This window comes from Sprattus sprattus (assembly GCF_963457725.1).
Source record: "Sprattus sprattus genome assembly, chromosome: 3".
Classification (NCBI taxonomy): Eukaryota; Metazoa; Chordata; class Actinopteri; order Clupeiformes; family Clupeidae; genus Sprattus; species Sprattus sprattus.
Genome location: NC_137922.1, coordinates 38,056,915 through 38,078,514, shown reverse-complemented (window position 1 = coordinate 38,078,514; position 21,600 = coordinate 38,056,915). Strand labels below are relative to the sequence as shown.

The 21,600-nt window shown below is 42.7% G+C and overlaps 1 protein-coding gene across 1 annotated transcript; it reads right to left on the bottom strand.

The window, feature by feature from the left end:
• Nucleotides 1–1,624: 1,624 nt before the first annotated feature.
• mpp3b (MAGUK p55 scaffold protein 3b) lies at nucleotides 1,625–20,103 on the bottom strand (the record flags this gene model as incomplete). The annotated part of the gene is made up of 19 exons (XM_080834126.1): nucleotides 1,625–1,804; nucleotides 3,851–3,979; nucleotides 4,356–4,464; nucleotides 4,707–4,800; nucleotides 5,077–5,157; nucleotides 5,614–5,766; nucleotides 6,346–6,417; nucleotides 7,326–7,367; nucleotides 7,941–7,961; nucleotides 9,186–9,250; nucleotides 9,722–9,918; nucleotides 10,644–10,718; nucleotides 10,911–10,996; nucleotides 11,885–11,966; nucleotides 12,648–12,785; nucleotides 17,235–17,315; nucleotides 18,440–18,517; nucleotides 19,103–19,221; nucleotides 20,079–20,103. 19 exons carry the CDS (start codon nucleotides 20,101–20,103, stop codon nucleotides 1,625–1,627), a joined length of 1,827 nt encoding a protein of 608 aa, XP_080690252.1.
• Nucleotides 20,104–21,600: the final 1,497 nt, after the last annotated feature.

The following is a 21,600-nucleotide window of genomic DNA, read 5'->3' as shown; positions in this document are numbered from 1 at the left end:
TTTACATTAATGACGATTTGGTCATGTAACCACAGCAGGCCTGCAGCTAAAGCAGACAGCTGGAGACTGAAAGACTGCAGGTTTATCAGGTTGGACTGGAAAGGAGTTGAGTGGAAGTTGACCTGCTTGTCTCTTCCCTCCCCAATCTTCTCTAATGTGCGGTGTAGACCACCCCCACTGCTCCACTGTTGAGCTCATACCTGTGTTAGCAGACTGTGGTGGACTGTGCTAAGTCTGGCCAGTTTAGGTATTTTCTTGTACGTTAAGTATGGTTAGTTATTCTGTCTTTCTTTTTTCCTTTAATTCCTTATTCCTTTCCTTCATTTCGTTCTTTCTAAATCACTCTCTCCTTCTTTCTTTCTCTCTTTCTTTCTTAATTTGCTTGAATATAATGATGAAGACAACTCAGTGTTAGTCATTTTCATTCCTATTTTATTGATTTCATTCCTATTCCATTATGTTTCTAATAACTTTACAGACTAATACAAAAATAAAAGGATTCCAGTCATCACACACACACAAACACACACACACACACACACACACACACACACACACACACACACACACACACACACACACACACACACACACACACACACACACACACACACACACACACCACACACACACATACACACACACAGGTAAGAGCAATACCTTCTTAGTTACGTTATTCAATTCATCCAGACAAATACATTAGTTATGCTTTTACGGTTAGAACACACCTCACAGCATATGATCAAACAGTACAGGTAACCTAAGAATCTGTGCGTAAATGCATATTCTGTATGTTCACCTCATTCCAGCAATTATTTTCTAGACATAGAGCATAATAGCAAGTATAATATTTCTGGCACATCATATAAGTAACATTCTTAATACATTCATTCTTCATAATACACTCAATTGGATATTCATTTTGACATAAATCGTAAACAGGATGTTTTGTGTCAAACGCAGTTAGCATAGATAGTTTGCATAATGTTTCAGAATGTGCTGACAAAAGACTTTTTTTTTCTCCCTTTTATACAAGGTAAAAGTTCACGCACAAAATGGAATGCTTCTGTTTGTAAAGGACACAGCAGTCACACGTGTAGCCAATCTATAGTTTTGCCAATGGCTTCTTGTGGTGACAGAACAACACACACACACACACACACACAAACACACACACTCCTCCTCCTCTCCCTCTCAGACACACACACATACACCCACACCCACATTGAAACACACCCACATTTTCATGACTCATAACCTTTGTGATTCATATTTACAAAAACACTAATCACTCATTCTGAACAGCTTAGTTCTTCCCTTCTGTATTTCCGGAATTTTCTAGAGGGGCATGTCAGAATGACCTACCCTACTACAGCAATCTGTCTCAGAATCCCAGGACACTTCACAGATTACCTTTCATTGGCAGAGTAGAACACTTACAGTAATAGAATGGAATATAGAGAGGTAGAGGATCACGGCTACAGGGGGCCGGCCTTGCCTTGGCAGATGGCCACCCCTCTGATAGGATAGTTTAAAACATTACACATTCATTTGCGGAAAAGTGGAGGTGGGTCGGATGCTGGGGCAGGGGAGGGGGGAGGGGTGTGTGACAGGGGGGTTGGGGCTAACTCCGGACCCAGTTGACTGGCACCCAGTGAGGTTCTCTATCCAGGCGTTCTAGAATGTTCCGCAGTTCCATGCAGGCACTGGCCAAGTCCTCCTTCACGTGGACCCGGTCCACCAGGTGGCCGTACTGCTGGTCCATCTGTTCAGCTGAGTGCATCATTTCCTGCAGGTCTTCATCCTTCAAGCCGAGAGAAAGAGAGAGCGAGAGAGAGCAGAGAGAGAGAGAGAGAGAGAGAGAGAGAGAGAGAGAGAGAAGGACAGACAGACAGACATACAGACAGAGGGGGGGGGGGGGGGGGGGGGGGGCAGAGGGAAAGAGAGATTGTGGGTATGAGAGAGCAAGAAAGCGAGACAGGACGGAACAGAGAGAGAGGGTTTTTCCAACTGTTTACAACAATTTTCAAAAATACTGTGTATCTTTTTTCTTTACTGCAATATACAGTCGTATGCAAAAGTTTAGGCACCCCTCTAATGCTGCATGATAATTTACTCTGTCTTCACCAAAAAAAATCACAGTGGTCAAAAATTTATTTTGTAGTTATCACTGAGTGCTAGGGTGTTTTCCAGACAAAGATATTTAGAGTAGCAGTATTTATTGGTGTGAAATTAAATCAAATGTGAAAAATAGGCTGTGCAAAAGTTTGGGCACCCTGATAATTGTGTTGATTTGAATACCTGTACCTACTCAATGCTGATAAAATGCAACACAGAATTAGTCTGGTTAGCTCGTCAAGCCTTCAATTCCATAGAAAGGTGCATCCAACCATTAAAAAAGGTATTTAAGGTAGCCAATTGCAAGTTGTGCTTCTCTTTGATTCACCTCTGAACAGTGGCAACATTGGGGCATCAAAACAGCTATCAAATGATCTGAAAACAAAGATTGTTCAGCAGTTTTGTTTAGGGGAAGGCTACAAAAAGTTATCCTGGAGGTTTCAGCTATCAGTTTCCACTGTGATGAATTTTATTATGAAGTGGAAGGCAACAGGCACAGTTCTTGCTAAGGCTAGAAAAATAACAAAGAGGCAAAGGCGAATAATGGTCAGAATGGTCAAGAATAACCCTCAGATCACCTCCAAAGATCTGCAAGGTCATCTTGCTGCAGATGGTGTCACTGTGCATTGCTCAACCATTCAGCGCACATTGCACAGAAAACAGCTGTATGGGAGAGTGATGCAGAAGAAGCCTTTTCCGCACACACGCCACAAACAAGCTCGCTTGAGGTTTGCCAAACTACATTTGAACAAGCCAGGCTCATTTTGGAACAAAGATAGAGATATTTGGTCACAACAAGAGGCGTTACGCATGGAGGCAAATTAATACAGCATTCCTAGAAAAACACTTGCTGCCCACAGTAAAATTAGGTGGGGGGTCCATCATGCTGTGGGACTGTGTGGCTAGTACAGGAACTGGAAATCTATTTAAAGTTGATGGTCGCATGGATTCAACTCAGTACTAGCAAATTCTTGACAATAATGTTCAAGAATCTGTAACAAAGCTGAAGTTACGGCGGAGTTGGGTGTTCCAGCAGGACAATAACATGAAATATTGCTCCAAATCCACTAAGCCATTTATGCAGAGGGACAACTACAATGTTCTAGAATGGCCATCCCAGTCCACAGACTTGAATATAATTGAAAATACATGGGATGTCTTGAAGCAGGCTGTCCACGCTAGGCACCCATCAAACCTTACAGAGCTGGAGCTGTATTATAAGAAAGAATGGTCCAAAATACCTTCATCCAGAATCCAGACACTCATCAGAGGCTATAAGAAGCGTCTAGAGGCTGTTATTTTGGCAAAAGGAGGCTCTCGTAAATATTATTGTGATTTTTCTGTTGGGGTGCCCAAATTTATGCACCTGTCTAATTCTGTTATTATACATTTGGAATATTCTCTGTTTATCTAATTAACCTTATTTCACTTCTAAAATATCACTGTGTCCATGTAGTATTATATATGTGACAAAGAAGTTCCTGATCCAAACGCCCAACAATTCATAAATGAAAGTAATAAAGATTATCAGGGGTGCCTAAACTTTTGCATACGACTGTAGTTCAGTTGAGTTAAGTTGAAAACACACAGTTCACGCAAATGTGTTATACTTTATGAATGTCCAGAGTAACAACTTGACATTAATTACATAAAACACAACAATAATTAACATAATAAAAAAGATGCCACACTCAGTGCCTAATGAGTCCTAAAGGTTGCCATGGACACTCACTGTGATGTGTCCGCTGTCACCCCTGCCCGGTGAGGTGGAGGCACTGCGTCTCAGGAGGGTCTCAGAGATGCGCGGCCTCACAAAGATCACGTAGGGCTTAAACTCAGCTGTGCGCAGGATCTTCAGAGCCTGGGGAAAACGTGCATAAATACATTCCAAGGCTTACATCCATGACCTCTGTCTCAACACATGCTTTGTGCAGCTATTATGCATTTTGTAGTGAAAGCAATAGGAGAAGTGTACAAGTCAACGGTGACAAATAATAATGTCTGCATCAAGGACAAATAACCTGGATCGAACGAAAGTGTGAATAAAGTCCTCGTTTACAAAACCTTACAAATAATTCTCATAGAAATCTCATATGCAAACCCAGAATGATTTAGGGACTCAGTTGCTTGTTTAAACGCAGTGTTCTATGCAGTAGCAGAGGTGTAACGACATGAAGCCGACCTCACTAATTAACTTTCTGACACTCTGTGACCTCTGCTGTCAGGGAGAGACTCACCTCAGGCTGAACGTCCACCAGACACAACTTATTCCTGGCTAACACGCAGCGAATGGACTCCAGACTAGTGCCGTACTGGTTTTCCTTGTACTCTCCGTACTCAATAAACCTAGGTGGTAAAAAAACATGGAATACAAAGAGACAGGAGCCAATGCCAATGGCCAAGTCAATTAATTATGGAGATTTAACATACTCAATAACAATTTCAAACTTAATTATAGAAATGTTGAAACGATAAAATCAGTAACACTAGTAAAAACATTAGCACTATCACAGTGATTAATTATCAGCATGCAGATCATTATCTGGCCGAGTCTTCTCTCCGTCACAGTTCAGTAGGGGCAAGCTCACTTGTTATTCTGGATGTCGGCGTCGAAGGCCTGCTTGGAGATGAAGTGGTACTCCACCCCCTCCTTCTCGTGGCTCTTGCGGGCTCGAGTGGTGTCTGCAACACAGACAATGGAACTCTAACGAGCAGGGAACACACAAGGATGTGGGGCTGTGTGTGTAGCGTCCAGCGTTTCCTTTAGCATCTAGTGTATGTGTAGCTCTACCGAAAGAGCACGGATGCACACATATACATGTAAATCTGAACAGTACTGTAAGTCACATTGAATAAAATTGTCTGTTAAGTCATTAAATGTGAATGTGAAACAGCTTTGTTCTGTGTTTCAGTTTGCTGTCGTTTCAGTGAGATGTTGTGGGGACCCAAAACACTCACGAGGCACTGCCACGCCGTAACGGTGAGGGTTCTCAGCAATCACCCTCTGCTTGAGCTCATTGATCCGTGCTCCAAGGGAGCCTTAAGTATGAGTGAGAGAGAGAGAAAGAGAGAGAGAGAGAGAGAGAGAGAGGGGGATGGTTGTGTATGAGAGGGAGAGAGAGTGCGAGAGAGAGAGAGAGGGGGAGAGAGAGAGAGAGAGAGAGAGAGAGAGGAGGGTTGTGTATGAGAGGGAGAGAGGGGGTGAGGGTTGTGTATGAGAGGGAGAGAGGGGGTGAGGGTTTGGACAGAAATATAGGATGGGAGATGGGAGTCATGAGATAGCAATAGCAATATCACCATCAACACATTTACTACACAGCTACCAAGAAGTGTCTGACACACATTTAGGGCAAACTTTCTTAACAACCCACCCCACACACGCACACGCACTCGCGCACACACACACACACACACACACACACACACACACACACACACAAACACACAAACTCCAATCCCCTTTCTCTACACTTTTCTATGTCCCAAGTCTCTCACCGATCAGCACCACTAGTCTGCGTTGATCTGTAGGCCTCTGCTGGTACAGGGTCACCTCCTCATAGATCTGGAACTCAAACTCGTCCGGTGGCCGATTCTCTCCCGACCCCTGGCGATCTTTTCGGCTGAGCCGGAAACTTCTACGCAGTCCAGCTAAGGAGCAGAGACAGAACTGTGTCATTTAAAAAGATATATGTGCACCCACAAACACACACACATACGAACACTCACACACACGTACACAACTACAAAACTACAAACACATATACAATTACTACACACAAACACACACATAGATAAGTGCATTTAAGAACATGTATCTGATCTGTGTTATAGCCTAGACATAATAGTATGACGTTGATAGATAGACAATATTGAAACTGACATCTTTGCATCCATTGCAAAGTGGAGGCAAAGCACAGCTTTTTCAACCCTGCTGCTTGTAAAGATAAACATTCACTCATCTGGACAGAGATTTATACAAATGTACAGCAACAAAGTGTCTTGTCAAGTGTACTGAGCCAACAGTGCGAAATGTGGCCTATGGCAGAAAAAGTAACTCTATCATAGAGACAGTTACATAAACAGAGTTCTACCTTTCAGCTGGGTCTTCAGTGTTTCAGTTACAGGCAGATTAGGGGAAACTGTTAGTGAGATGAGGGGGGATCCACACACATACTGTTTCACTGAGTGTACACAGCAAAGCGTGTAGAGATGGACAGGGAGAAGTACCTGAGTAAAACTCCCAGGAAAAGGCCTGACCACAGGAGGGCGCCACCGCCTTACACTTCGGAGAAACTACAGCTAATGTTAGACCATCACAGAGGAAACGTACGCACACATGCTTGTATACACACACAGACGCACACACACACACACACACACACACACACACACACACACACACACACTGTACATCCACGGACATATACCGCAGCCTCAAGCCTCACAGGCCAGTGCATAGATGACGCCATGCTGTGTGTGAGTGTGTGTGTGTGTGTGTGTGTGTGTGTGTGTGTGTGTGTGTGTGTGTGTGTGTGTTTGTGAATGTGTGTGTCCACTCATTTTCATGTATAATGCCAGCCTGTGAGTGTGAGAGTATATCTGTGTGTTTGTGAACATACATGTGGTTTCGTTTTTTTGTATGTTTTAGTTGTGTGTGTGTGAGTGTGTGTGGGTCTGTGTGTGTGTATGTGTCCGCATGACAGCACGCATGAAACATTGCCCCTGGCCACAAAGGACAGTCAGCTATGAAAGCAAACCAAATAGGCTGTGAATCGCCAGGAAGTACACACCATCACACACACACACCCAAAATCGCCAGGAAGTACACACAAACACGCACACACAAACACTGCTGAATTTCCAGTGAGGCAGACAGAGAAGTGCCCAGAGCCAGACAGACACCAACTGTGTATTCAAGTACCCATAAAGCCATAGCCGCATTGTGAGGACCTCTATGCAGCCCTCACAAAATTAAAAGACCATTGAATGAAAATGTGACACAGCCCCTTTGGCAATCGCAGTTCAGCCATGTAGTGTGTACAGGACGACAGGAACGAATGGAAATGCCCCCTAACCTCAAAAGCTTTAAGCACAAATAAGCAACCAAGCCTCAGCTAGTACAGAAAGTATGGTGTTGCAGCATAAGCAATTTGCATTTAGCTATTTTCCTTTTTCTTTGCTGTGTGCCATACCGAGAGTGGTCTCACCTATGTGCTGGCCGCTGCTGCCCGCCTCACTGTCGCAGTCTTCTGTAGGGGGGGGGTGGGGGGGGGCAAGCAGGGAGAGATGAGGATGAGAGGAGGGGAAGAAGAGGGGGGGGATAGGTAACTCAGGGAAAGGAGGGTTACGTTGCTATAGTAACCAGGTATAGCTGCAAAGAGCAGGGATAATCTTGGTAAAGGCATGGGGGCAAATGTGTGCGAGACAGTCTAGAAGTGAATGTGGCAGCAACAGGGAAGTAAGGCTGGGAGAGCAGGAACCTGTCTAACTGTCTGTCTAACTGTCTGTCTAACTGTCTTTGTGTCCGTCTAACTGTCTTTGTGTCCCAACCTCTGATAGACCACAGTAAAATATCTGGAGTTGGAGCAGCACTGATACCCATTCAATACACTACTCCATTCACTGTGGATGTACTGATTGCATTTGCTGCTGTTGTAACTGTGAAACCCACAGCCATGACATTTGAGGGGTGAAAAGGGGTGAAGTGTCCTCAACAGATTTTACCAAAATAACAACAGCAGCAAAAACAACATCAGCAACGTTTTGAAGGGGATTCTGAGTCAGTTGGTACCACTTGGATTTTCTTTCAAACACAAACCTACCTCTCTCGCTAGTCTGATCATCTGAGTGCATTAAGGAGAGAGAAGATATCAAATCATCATATCATCAAATCATATCCACCCATAATTCATACCTAAAACATTCATTATAAAATGAATAGATACCATTACAAATAAAAAAATATGGTGTCATTTAATTCGAGACCACACATTAAAAAAAGCTTAGAATCAGGTCCTGTTGTCATATCGTCCAAACAAGCGTCCAGTAAGAGCATTAACACACTGACGCTCATTTGATCTCAGAGCTGAATTATCAGTGAGAGAATGAAAAAGAGAAGGACTCGGGGAAGAATCTGGGTCACTGTAAGATTGGTCAAAATGTGCTTGTGCAACAGACAACAGGCTAGAGTTCAACATCAGGGGATTAATCTGGGAGAATATTCTGGAATATGTTGCATCTGTCTACCCCCAAAACACACACTCACAGACGCTAATGCAGGCACAGACATAGACATGCACTCATGCACAAACACACACACACACAAACACACAGATCTGTGCAGAAGTACACAAGCAGACACACGTACACACACACACACACACACATGCTCACACAAAACTCACACAAAAATACACACACTGGTTGGCCTGCAATGAGGCACTAAACACACTCACAACACATACATAAACTCAAAAAGTTAAACCCGGTTATTTTCACAGTGACTCTCTGTAATTGAATGTCTTTGGGATTAAAACAACACCAAATGGCTTCTGTTCAACAAAACTATCCCTTCCAATATTTTTTTTCTCAGAAAAAGAAGAGGCAGAATGTTTATATGTATGAGAGAAAGAGAGCAAAAGTGTGTTGTGTGTGTGAGTGAGAGAGAGAGAGAGAGAGAGAGAGAGTACGTGTGTGTGTGTCTCTTTGTGTGTGTGTGTGTGTGTGTGTGTGTGTGTGTGTGTGTGTGTGTGTGTGTGTGTGTGTGTGTGTGTGTGTGTGTGCACATTTATTTATGTGTTTGTGTGTGTTGTAAGTTGTCTGTGTGTATATGTGTGACTGTATGGCTGTGTGTGTGTGAGAGCGAGAGAGAGAGAGCGAGAGTGAAAGAGAGTAAAAGAAAGAGAGAGAGAGAGAGAGAGAGAGAGAGAGAGAGAATATGTATCCATTCTTCTTATCAGGTAGATTTACAGTTTGCTCCTGTCACCCTTTAATGTTCATGATTTATGAAGCGTGGCCACGAGGTGGGCGTGGCCATGAGGTGAGGCGTGATGGCAAATGAGACTCACATGGTGGGGCACTGGGAGATTTGGAGCCCTGGAACGTACCCGTCTTCATTCTGTGCCTGAGTCGCCTGGAGGGATGAAAATGTAATTGATTTACATATAGATTAAGTTACAGTTTTAGTAACCACTTAAAAACACACCAAACAAGATGCAAACACTGAAATCCAAACTAATCAGCTACATCCCGGAAAGAACTAGTACCGCAGTGACACAGCGCACATGCATGCTTTGCAGTTACTTTTTATAGACAATCTCATGCCTACACAAATTACTGTAAAGATGCTGGTGAGAGATAATTATTCCCTATGGGAGGTAGCTGTGCTATGTTTCCCTCCTTTATGTCCTTCCTGTCCTTTTTTTGCCAGCTTGGAAGTCTCTACTGACACAGTAAGGCATTCAATACCATCCTGAACAAAGCCAAACATCAAAGCCGCACTCTCTCGCCTCAAGAACTAGCAGCAGCATAACAACAGGAACTCCCCAAATATTGCAGTGTCTAACTCCAACTCCTACAGTATTAATTCTGGCATTAGTCTTACTTCTCCTGGAACTGTCTGGAGGGGATGAGACCGGCGCGCAGGTTGCTGTCGCCCACGCGCTTGGCCTGCCACCAGGTCTGGTCGTCCTGGCTCACCACCTGCAGGATGTCCCCTCGCTGGAAAGGAAGTCCCGCCTCCTGGCAGGGAGTGGCCTTGTCCTCGAATGGGATGTAGTCGAACAGGGACCTCAGATAGACCTGGTGCAAGAACAGGAGCATTTTAGATATTTTTTGTTGTATTGTTACATTATTATTGTAAACTTTGTTTCATTCTCTCATTATTTATTTATACATACACTTTATTTTATTATAATTATATGGTTCCTCAGAATGTTGCAAAAAGTTACATTGAATTGAACAGGCTATCACAACGTTCGAAGGTCTGATATTTATTTTTATTATACGGCTCCTCAGAATGTTCGAAAAAGTTACGCTGATTTGTATGGGCCACCCCAACGTTCAGAGGTCTGATATTTCTTACATTGACCGCTGCGAAAATGTATTCTCATTGGCAACTAGTTTTGTGCTTCTAATTCACAAATTTCATATCATTCTGCAAGTAGTATGTTCATTTAACTAAACGGAAAGTCATTGTAACTTGAAGTCAGCAAGTAATGGGTTTCTACGCAACAAACACCTGAAACTTTAAAGTTGTTTTTTTGCGTGAAGACATTTTTCTTAGCAGAAGCCACAAAACGGCAAAAAAATTATTTAGTGCAAAAAATAAATCCCTTCAGGACGAAAAAGAACCCGACGCGTAGCAGAGTTTGTCCCATTGGGACTTATTTTTCTATACTGACTGGCAGACATATTATCCCTTACATAATACATCAGATTAATATAATTTATTTACATGTACATCTAAAGGCCGGGTGAACATCTTTATATTTTCATTTTTTCGGAAACCTGAGCAAGACACACACCTTGCTTTCATTAGGATTGTCTTCCTCCTTAATGGCTGGGATGATCTTCAGTGTAATGGAACCCTGAGACTGGGACTACACATTTACATTAATTGGCAAATGCAGAATTAAAACAAGAAGTTTTTAAAGATCATGAAAGTCCATTGGTCAGTTTGAATTGGTCAGCTTAAAAGTATATTAAATGTTTTTGATGGCAATACTGTCCTATACTGTAAATGCAATATATACTTATACTGGTAGAAGGGGAGGTAGTGTGTAAGTACTTACCAATAGCTGGCTGATCTCATCCGGTCGTTTGTGGATGATGAGGTTTCCATTCACCTCCCTAAGCTCATCCCCTACATGCACGAGACCTGTGTGATCATATAAACACACGCACACACACACACACGCGCGCGCGCGCACACGCGTGCATGCACACACACACACACACACAAACACGCATGCACGCACACACGCCCACACACACACACGCAGAAACAGTAATCAGATGATTACATTGCAATAATACATGGAAAGGTAAATCTTCTTACATACTTATCTGAACAGGCACACACACACACGCATATTCTAAATGCATATAAACTGATCAGAGAATGAATACAAACAAAAGCTGGAAAACACACACAAGCATTCACACACACGTTTTCCCATGCATGCAGAATACACCCACGGAACAAATCCTGTTTCATCCAGATGAGCATAATTTCCATAGCAACATCTTTTCTCAGTTCTGTAATCTGTAACATGTAATCATGGGTCTGGACATAATCTCTGGATTTTGTTTAATATTTTGGCTACTCCATCATTAAAGTCATTCCAGCACTCAGAATTCACATGTTTTTGACGCAACTCATGAGGCATTCCAGAGCGGAGGTTTGCTATACCTCCTCCATGCTGTCAGATGTAAACACTACTTTTAATTTAGCCTTGTTTCCAGTGGAATGACCAGGGATTAGGGATTCACTGATTCACTGACAGACAGGCAAGGAGTTAATTGTGGCATTTTAATTTAGATGACTGAGTGGTCAGACTGAATTTTGGGTTTCTGTTTATGTGCATGTACGTGTGTGTGTGTGTGTTAATGTGCGTATGCGTGTGTGTGTGTATGTGTGTGTGCACTGTTTCAAAACCAAGTAACATCATTGTTTCTTTTCGATCAGCTCAATTGGAATTACATTGTGTGTGTGTGTGTGTGTGTGTGTGTGTGTGTGTGTGTGCCTGCTTGAACACAAACTTACCACTACGGTCAGCTGCCCCTCCTCTCATGATCCTGGCCACCACTACAGCACCCGTCATGTCATCCCTACGAATAGTGGCGCCCTACACACACACACACACACACACACACACACACACACACACACACACACACACACACACACACACACACACACACACACACACACACACACACACATACACACAAACTTTCACAATCTTTACAATTCCCAAGTAGAAGTATCTTTATAGACACACAGATTCAGATAAATGGTTCCAATTCAGCTTCACGCTTTCAACACCTTCGGGCTCAAAGCCAAGGCTTTTAGTTAAATCACATTTGACATGCCACACACATATTATATTATGGATGTACGCAAAACCACCATGCAGCCAACACATACACATACACAGGCAAAACAATTCAATCAATGAAGGTTAAGATCATCAATGATTTTTAATGATTCTGGTGCTTTATTTAAAACAGCCTAAGGTGCAATGTACCCAGTTATTCGCATACAATAATAATACGATCTATTTCCGATGTAAATACATGTTACGTATGACTAGCCTTTCCTAAACTCTCACCTTAGCTTTAAGGGCATCTTTTATAAGAACATATTCTTACATAAGAGGAACACTATGTAAATGACATAAACACTTATATAACGAAATATACACTTTAAAAGTGTAACTCTATCTACTGTGGGTGTGGATGTACAGCAGGTTATGTAAGGTGTGTGTGTTGGGTCTGTGAGTCATATTTTCTGTCTTTTGACTCACGAGGGGCTCCTTGTTCTTCACCAGTCGCACAATCTTCACAGACTCTTCCTCCAGCTCGTCGTCAAGGTCCTCCGGCACGGGGGGCAGGACCGGGTCAAAGTTCTTCTGGGCCACCGTGTCATGCACAGCCAGGACCGCCTGCAGGGGTGAGGAGGAGAGAGACGAGGAGTGAGTGAGATGTGATGTGCTGACAGAGAGAGAACCGTAGGGCAGGGGGAGCGGGAGGGAAAGAGGGGATATATAGATAGATAGATAGAGAAAGAGAGAGAGAGAAAGGGGAAGATGAGAGAGAGAGAGGGCAAAAGAGAGGGAGGGATAGAGAAAGGGAGAGGCAGCTAACAAAGTGAGATGTGACAAGCTTGCAGAAAGAAAGAGTTGCAGAGACAGGGGCAAAGTGAGACATGACATGCTGCTAGTGCTTTTGCAAAGATACAGATAGAGACCGACAGAGAGAGGGGGAGAGAGAGAAATCTACCATGTTGACAGTTTTTCTCAGAGGGTGCATTGAGAGAAAGAGAGGTATAGTTAAGACCGAAAGAGATAAAGGAGGGATTGATAGAAAGGAAGGCAAATAAATGTGTTATGAAACAGTGTGAGACAGAATTGCCTTACGGTACAGAGATGTAGTGTAAGCGTTAGGAAGAGGGGCCACAAAAATGTCATCTGACTATATTAGATGTTTTATATCTGTTTTAAGCAAAGGCAGAGAGGGAGAGAGGGACAGAGAGAAAGAGAGAGAGGGAGAGATAGAGAGAGAGAGAGAGAAAGAGAGAGAGAGAAAGAAAGAGAGAGGGAGAGAGAGAGTGGAAGAGAGGGAGAGACGACATAATGATATTGCTTTTTGGTTAAAGGCAAAAGGAGATATGGTGCATGATGGATGCAAGGAGAGAGTACCGTAAAGCTGATATTGTTTATGGAAAAGAAACGGAGATGAGGCAAATGCAAAGAAAGTGTGTAAAAGTGGTGTGTGTGTGTGTGTGTTTACGTGTGTGTGTGTGTGTGTTTGTGTGTACGTGTGTGTGCGTGCGTGTGTGTATGTGTGTGTGTGTGTGTGTGTGTGTGTGTGTGTGTGTGTGTGTGTGTGTGTGTGTGTGTGTGTGTGTGTGTGTGTGTGTGTGTGTGTGTGTGTGTGCGTGTTGACATTTTTTCATTAAGGGGAAAGTAGAGGGTGAGGAGGACAGTCAGGACAGTGGTGAGTTACAGACCGAGAGGTAAACAGGAAAGGATGGGAGGAAAGAAAGGGAGAAGAAGTAAGTGAGAGAAAGACTTGCCTGAGGGTTCAGAGAATAAGAGAGTAAATGTGATGAAGTGAGGCTATAAAAAATGTCATCTGATGGCATTTCTGTTTAGTGCATTCTCTCTCTCCCTCCCTCTTTCTCCCTGTCTCTATCTCTCTGTGTGTGTGTGTGTGTGTGTGTGTGTGTGTGTATGTGTGTGTGTGTGTGTGTGTGTGTGTGTCTGTGTGTGTGTGTGTGTGTGTGTGTGTGTGTGTGTGTGTGTGTGTGTGTGTGTGTGTGTGTGTGTGTGTGTGTCTGATTTGGAGTAATTGATCTTGGGCTTACATAATTACCACTATCAAACAGGATTGTCTGGGTCTCCATGTTTAACTGTGCTCATGTCTTTTCAATAAAACGCTTTTGGTGAAATTAATTATCAGTGGAGTAATGAATGTAAAGTGGCGTGTGCTTATTTGTCTGCCTGGAACTGATAAGAGAGTACACGGGTGCATGTTTGTCTGTGCTTTGTGTGTGTGTGTGCTCTGTGTGTGTGTGTGTGTGTGTGTGTGTGTGTGTGTGTGTGTGTGTGTATTCGATTGTCATACATTTGCTGATTTCTCCTTATAAAACCAGTGGTGCTTGAGTGTGTGTGTGTGTGTGTGTGTGTGTGTGTGTGTGTGTGTGTGTGTGTGTGTGTGTGTGTGTGTGTGTGTGTCTATTCGATGGTCATACATTTGCTGATTTCTCCTTATAGAACCAGTGGTGCTTGTGTGTGTGTGTGTGTGTGTGTGTGTGTGTGTGTGTTTGTGTGTGTGTGTGTGTGTGTGTGTGTGTGTGTGTGTGTGTGTGTGTGTGTGTATTCGATTGTCATACATTTGCTGATTTCTCCTTATAAAACCAGTGGTGCTTGAGTGTGTGTGTGTGTGTGTGTGTGTGTGTGTGTGTGTGTGTGTGTGTGTGTGTGTGTGTGTGTGTGTGTGTGTGTGTGTGTGTGTGTGTGTGTGTGTGTATTCGATGGTCATACATTTGCTGATTTCTCCTTATAGAACCAGTGTGTGTGTGTGTGTTTTTGTGTGTGTGTGTGTGTGTGTGTGTGTTTTTGTGTGTGTGTGTCAGGCTGAAGGCTTGCACACAACATTGTTACAGCCGGGGTGCGATTTGTGAAGGAATCAGAGGGGGGGGTGTTTTTAAAATGGCGTTTTTTGTCCCCATGAAAATCAATCATGAACTACAGGGGGCTATTTAAGCTTTTTAGTTGTTAAAGCATCTGCTGGATTAAACAGAGAACATAAAGGCCAGGTGCATTGTAAGCTCTATCCAGCTGTTTGTTTATGTGATTATTAAAATATATTTTCTGCACTGTTGGCTGAACTGAATGATCAAAAGAGTGCTTTATTTTTGTCCTCCACAAACTGTTAACCAGGTAGCTCACTAGACAGCAACTAGTATTTATCAATCTTTCCGATTTGGTTACAGCAGATGTCAGATATTCCAACCATTGACTTTAAACACTTGGAGCAGCAAACAGGAATCAGCCCTATTCTACTCACTAATGTGTTAAACAGCATCTTTGACTATTTGTGCTTGTTGACACTCTGAAAAGCAGTGAGACAAGCCAATGGAACCAGGTTCATCACAGCCGCGGGGTCACTCCATCTTTGATGTTATTATTTATGTTATTGTTGTTTGCACTATAGACTGGTCTCATGGTAAGGGCTTTACTATATAGTATATATATGTTTTAAACAGAGGGGGGTGTACCCTGCTTATATGTCTGTGCTTTGTGTGTTTGAGTTATGAAGAGAGCTTTATATACAGTGCCTGACAAAAGTCTTGTCACCTATCCAAGTTGTAGGCACAACAGATGATAACTTGACTTGTAGTTGATCAATTGGAATCAGAAATGGCTTCTATGAAAGGCGAAGGCCTTTAGATTATGCTTATTATACCAACATAAAGTTGTGTATCATTAATTGAGTTTTATCATGTAATAAGGACAGACAGGTCAGATTGGGTTTGGACAAAAGTCTCGTCGCATACACAAAAATATTTTTTTTAATTTTTAATTTTACTTTGATAACACAAAAATGCTACAATAACATCAGAGCATAAAGTCATGGTGCCTTGGAAAAAACAAATAATATTGTGTATGACTCCCATGAGCTTGGAGGACTGCATCCATATGTCTCGGCAATTACTCAAATAACTAATTGATGAAGTATGGAATGGCAAAGAAAGCAGTCTTGCAGGACTGGTTTCATCTTCCAAGCCTCCTCCTTCATCCTACTTCAGACATGCTCAATAATGTTCTTGTCTGGTGATGGGCTGGCCAATCCCGGAGCACCTTGACTTTCTTTGGTTTCAGGAACTTTGATGTGGAGGCTGAAGTATGAGAAGGAGCGTCATCCTGCTGAAGAATTTACATTCTCTTGTGGTTTGGGATGTAATAGGCAGCAATAATCTCTTGATACTTCAGGCTGTTGATGTTGCCATCCACTCTGCACACCCATACTGGTTGTAACCCCAAACCATTTTTTTGCCAAAACGATAGACAGTGGAAAAGTGTCAGAAGGTTGATTTTTTTTCTGATGAATCATCCATTAAACTGCATTACGATCGCTACGAATACTGCAGAAGACCTGTTGGAACCCGCATGGACCCAAGATTCAGTCAAGTTTGGTGGAGGAAAAATCATGGTTTGTATGGGGGTGTGCAAAAGATCTGCAGAGAGGATGGCAACATCAGCAGCCTGAAATATCAAGGGATTCTTGATGGCGATTACATTCCAAACCACAGGAGACGGCAAATTCTTCAGCAGGATGGCGCTTCTTCTCATATTTCGGCCTCCACATCAAAGTGGATGCAGTATGGATGCAGTCCTCCAAGCTCATCTGAGTCATATATGATATTGTTTTTTTTCCCCAGGGCACCATGACTTTATGCTCTGATGCTATTGTAGCATTCTTGTGTTATCAAAGTAAAATTCGAAATTAAAAAAATATTTTTGTGTATGCGACAAGACTTTTGTCCAAACCCAATCTGACCTGTCTGTCCTTATTACATGATAAAACTCAATTAATGATACACAACTTTATGTTGGTATAATAAGCATAATCTAGAGGCCTTTGCCTTTCATATGAGCCATTTCTGATTCCAATTGATCAACTACAAGTCAAGTTATTATCTGTTGTTCCTACAACTTGGATAAGTGACATGACTTTTGTCAGGCATTGTATAGAGAGAGAGAGAAAGAGAGAGATATAGAGAGATAGAGAAAGAGAGAGAGAGAGAGAGAGAGAGAGAGGGAAAGAGACAGAGAGCAAGAGAGAGAGAGAGGCGAGAGAGAGAGACAGTGAGACTGCAGTCATACCTTCACATGAGGGGCAGTCAGCAGGAGAAACAGCTCCCGCTCATCTCCAGCCAACGCCCCTGCCTGCAGCTCATCCACCACCTGTCAATCACAGGATCATCATGGGTTAGGTACAATACCACAACCACAACCATCAACACCATCATCATCAGGAACAATAACAATAATAACAGCACAATCATCATCATCATCATCTTCAACAACAACAACAATCTTCATCATATTCTTCTTTAGCAGCAACCTTCATCATCATCAAAGCAGTCATAAAACTAAAGGGGCCCTAGCCAACACACAGCATCTCCCCCTAGTGTTCTGGTGTAAGACTAGAAGAGCATATGTTAACGGCACTAGCTTGTGTTTTTCTCCCTATCCCTCCAAAAGTGCCCAGCATTGGTTGTGCCGTGGTGCCCTAGACGAATAGCCAAGCACCTTTATGGTCCCAGATGCTTACTTTCCCAGATGGCCGTGTGCTGATTGATTCAGACGAAATGGATAAAGAATAAATCAGCAGAATGATGTTGAATCTGGACAGGCTTATTAAGCGATAAATTCAGCAACATGTTTGACTTCTATCTGAGGGCCAATGAGGTATTTCCTGTGACTGGCTCCAGAGTCGTAAGCCAGAGGTTAATTTCTGACTGCTCCACCAGGATCAATATAGGATCAATATTCCTATTGGTTCAGATGATGAAACACTTGGGGGTGGTTGGAGGGAGCTGGCCAGGAGATGTTCCTAGCGCGCTTATAAAAAAGGTTCTTTATTTCTGTCGATTGGAGGCACCCTTACTAAAAGAGGCCCGGAACTTTGGTTCTGAACTAATCTCAAAGACTCTCAAAATCTGAAAAGCTAATGAAAAAGAGATCTGATTGTGTACCACATCCTTATACCAGTATTTCTCAGTGGAGTGAAAGGGATCACAAATAGCTTTGTTTCATACTCTTTAACAGTATTTGTACAGGGAAAAGCATATCAGCATAATAAAATGTATCAGCATAATAACATCATTCTCTTTTCTCCATCTAGCTTTGGAATTTTTAAATATTTCTAATTTCTCCAGGTTGATGATGGTTTGGGGCCAACGCTAGAAAAGTTCCAAGAGATAGGTTTGTCCAGCTCTTTGCAGTCGAACAGATAGAACCCATTGAGCTGTTGAAACAGAAAGTCCCTGGTTGTGGTGTAAAAGTGGGAAAGCTGTTACACTTACATCTTCAGCCAGACAGGAGGCGCTGTGGAGCACAGGTGTTGGACTCTGACGCTGATATAACCTCAGCCTCTCATGGATCTACACAACACAAGACAAACACATCTGCTGGTTACAACCTAAATATAAATATGTCTATGGTTACAACAAGCACCGCTTTAACATTCAGACCATCCTGGGAGGACAATTCATTCACCTTTATTTAGCAGACACTTGAATCTAATGTCACTTACAACACAGTACAGATCAGTATTTGTGCTCCTTAGGTATTGAACCCATGACCTTGGTCTTAATATAAACTATTTCTACCAGTTGTACTACAGAAATACAAAAGTTTAGCATACCTAGCAACCTTCTTCGACCCGCACGACTAACAGTTATAGATATATGTGTGATGTTTAGCCTTTTAGTGCCTTTAGTAGCCTTGCAGTGTTTAGTCTTTTGTCCAACATTAGAAAAAACATTGGAAATAATCAGTAAAAAAAAAAGCGCATTGAAAATAATGCAAGAAACATCATAATGTATCCATTTAAAGTAAAAAAAAAAAAAACACCAGTGTAGCCTTTCTGCAGTGCAATTTACGACAGTATGAGATCTAAATTCTTATCAACCCTGTGAGTAAGAGGGCTGTGGATAGATTTGGGGACAAGAAGTTTCTCAACGTACCTTCATCAGGAAACCCAGACTCCTCTCGCTGAAGACTTCCTTGAGGAAGACCAGGTCCTCTTTCTGGTTGGCATCTGGGTGTAGCGTGGAGGTGAGCAGAGCCAACAGCTCATGGAGCCCTGCAGGACACAAAAAACAACAAAATCCAATCAGCCTACATCACCGTCCAAATACAAGCCTACCATTAATGGTATTAAGTAATTAATGGTATTTATTTCTCTCTCCACACCTCGTTATTCACAAACCTTGAACCCGCAGGAGATGAAAAGACATTCAGTGCAGTGTCATCTGCACTGGTATAACAGTATAGTAGGCTAAGTCTCACCTGCATTGGGCAAACAGTACAGTAGGCTAAGTCTCACCGAAACTGATTGATTTTTGTGTCTTCAAGTAATGAATCCTCCTCAAACTGATGGCAGTGTCAGCAATAACATGATACAGGGCACAGACAATTTACTGGTACTAACACAATATTGAAATCTGCTTTTCTGTAAGCTGTGGTTTGAAGTCATTTGTTGGAATCAATCATTTTATTTCGCTAACAACAGGACAGAAAGGAATTGCTTTCTTATTGATGTGGCCTGTTTGGCGCAGTCATCCACCAAGAAGAGGTGTTTGTGTTCACTGATAGATATTCAGCACTTTAGGAGGTAAGACATGCTTAGTCTTGCTTTCCAGGCTAACCAACGACACTGAATCAAAAAGTAAAATGACCAACACTACTGAATCAAAAAGTAAAATGACCAACACCACTGAATCAAAGAGTAAATTGACCAATACTACTGAATCAAAGAGTAAAATTATCAACACTACTGAATCAAAAAGTAAAAAGGTCACGGACCTCTGTATTAGGGACAGTCAGGTAAAGAGAATGTAAATACACACAATGTACTTGTTATGGGCTCAAAAGGAGGGACAAGTTATATTGGAGAAAGGTGTTTAAGACTTTAAGAGATGTCGGTGTGCAGGATCTTACCTGTGGTTGGAGAGAGGACAGGCATCGCTTCTGATTTTCAAATTTAAGAAAGACAGGAACAGGGCTTGTAGTTCTTTCTTTCCCTCTCCCTTTCTCTCTGCCCCTCTCGTTTTCTCCTTTTCCTGGATCCGTGGGTCAGCTCATTTAGCACTGCATGAGAGAGAGAGCGAGAGAGAGAGAGAGAGAGAGAGAGAGAGAGAGAGAGCGAGAGCGAGAGAGAGAGAGAGAGAGAGGGGGGGGGGGGGGGGGGGGTGAGGTGGGGCGGTCTTTACATATCCAGCTGTGTCAAGAGGTAGATAGTCACGATCACACATCCAAGCACGCACGGACAGCACAGTCCTCGAGAGACTCACACACACACACACACACACACACACACACACACACACACACACACACACACACACACACACACACACACACACACACACACACACACACACACACACACACACACACACACACACACACACACACACACACACACACAGATCTAGAGAGGGTAAAGTCCTGAGTCCCTCATGAAAAATCATTAGCGGCTGAAGCCACAAGCAATCAATCTACATCCAGCTCCATCGATCTCAGCAATCAACCTCATTCAAGAGCCATTAAAACTAAAACAGCCTTTGCCAAAAATGATCCTTCCGGGAGTGAACGGCCAAATCTGCAAGTCACCAATCATACAACACCTGTCAATCAAATCTGCAATCACCCACAACATAACACCTGTCAATCAAATCGACAAATTCCTTTTCAAATTGCATCAATTGGTCAGATGAGTTTTTATTACAACTGGTGTCGTGCAATTGCTTCCCAGGTAGTTCACATACTAAAGATAATATGAGTCACTGTGGATAAAAGCATATGCTAAATAGGCATACTTAGCACTGTGTCAGCATCTGCCTAGCAGTCATGTGGGGCATTGGTTCAGATGAGTAATATTGTAGCGGATAATATATTTCAGGTTACCACCACATGCTTATTCTTCTCTTCTCTGTGTTGTACAGACACAGCCTCTATTCGAGTCATATCTGTGCGTTATCCCTTGTAATGATGGTTGATCTACGTGTACAGATGCATCACATATGGATGGAAATAGATGTATACTGTATTTCATGGAGATGAATCGATTGCAAAATATTTCCTCGATGCATAATCTCCATTTGCAAAACAAATTTGCCCATGTTTACCAGTTGATAAAGGAGTCATAGTTGATATGGGTAGCTCCATACTCCACACTGTGTGTGGTTTCTTTGATAACACAGAAATGTAGCAATGGCCATAGAGCTTCAGACCCTTAGCTGCAGAAGTGCTGTCCTCCTTCCATATCCCTGGCCTCAAACCGCCGGTCTATAAATCTGCTGCTGTGGGAGGCCTCAATGTATTACGAAAGTAATTGGAGTCGTAGGTGTCTGCAACTTCAATGCATGGTCATCCCCACAGGGTTTATAGGGGTACAGGCATAGAAGCCTTTAGCTGCAGGAGGGCTGTGTGCTTGTGTCGGCACCCCAGTCTCCATGTC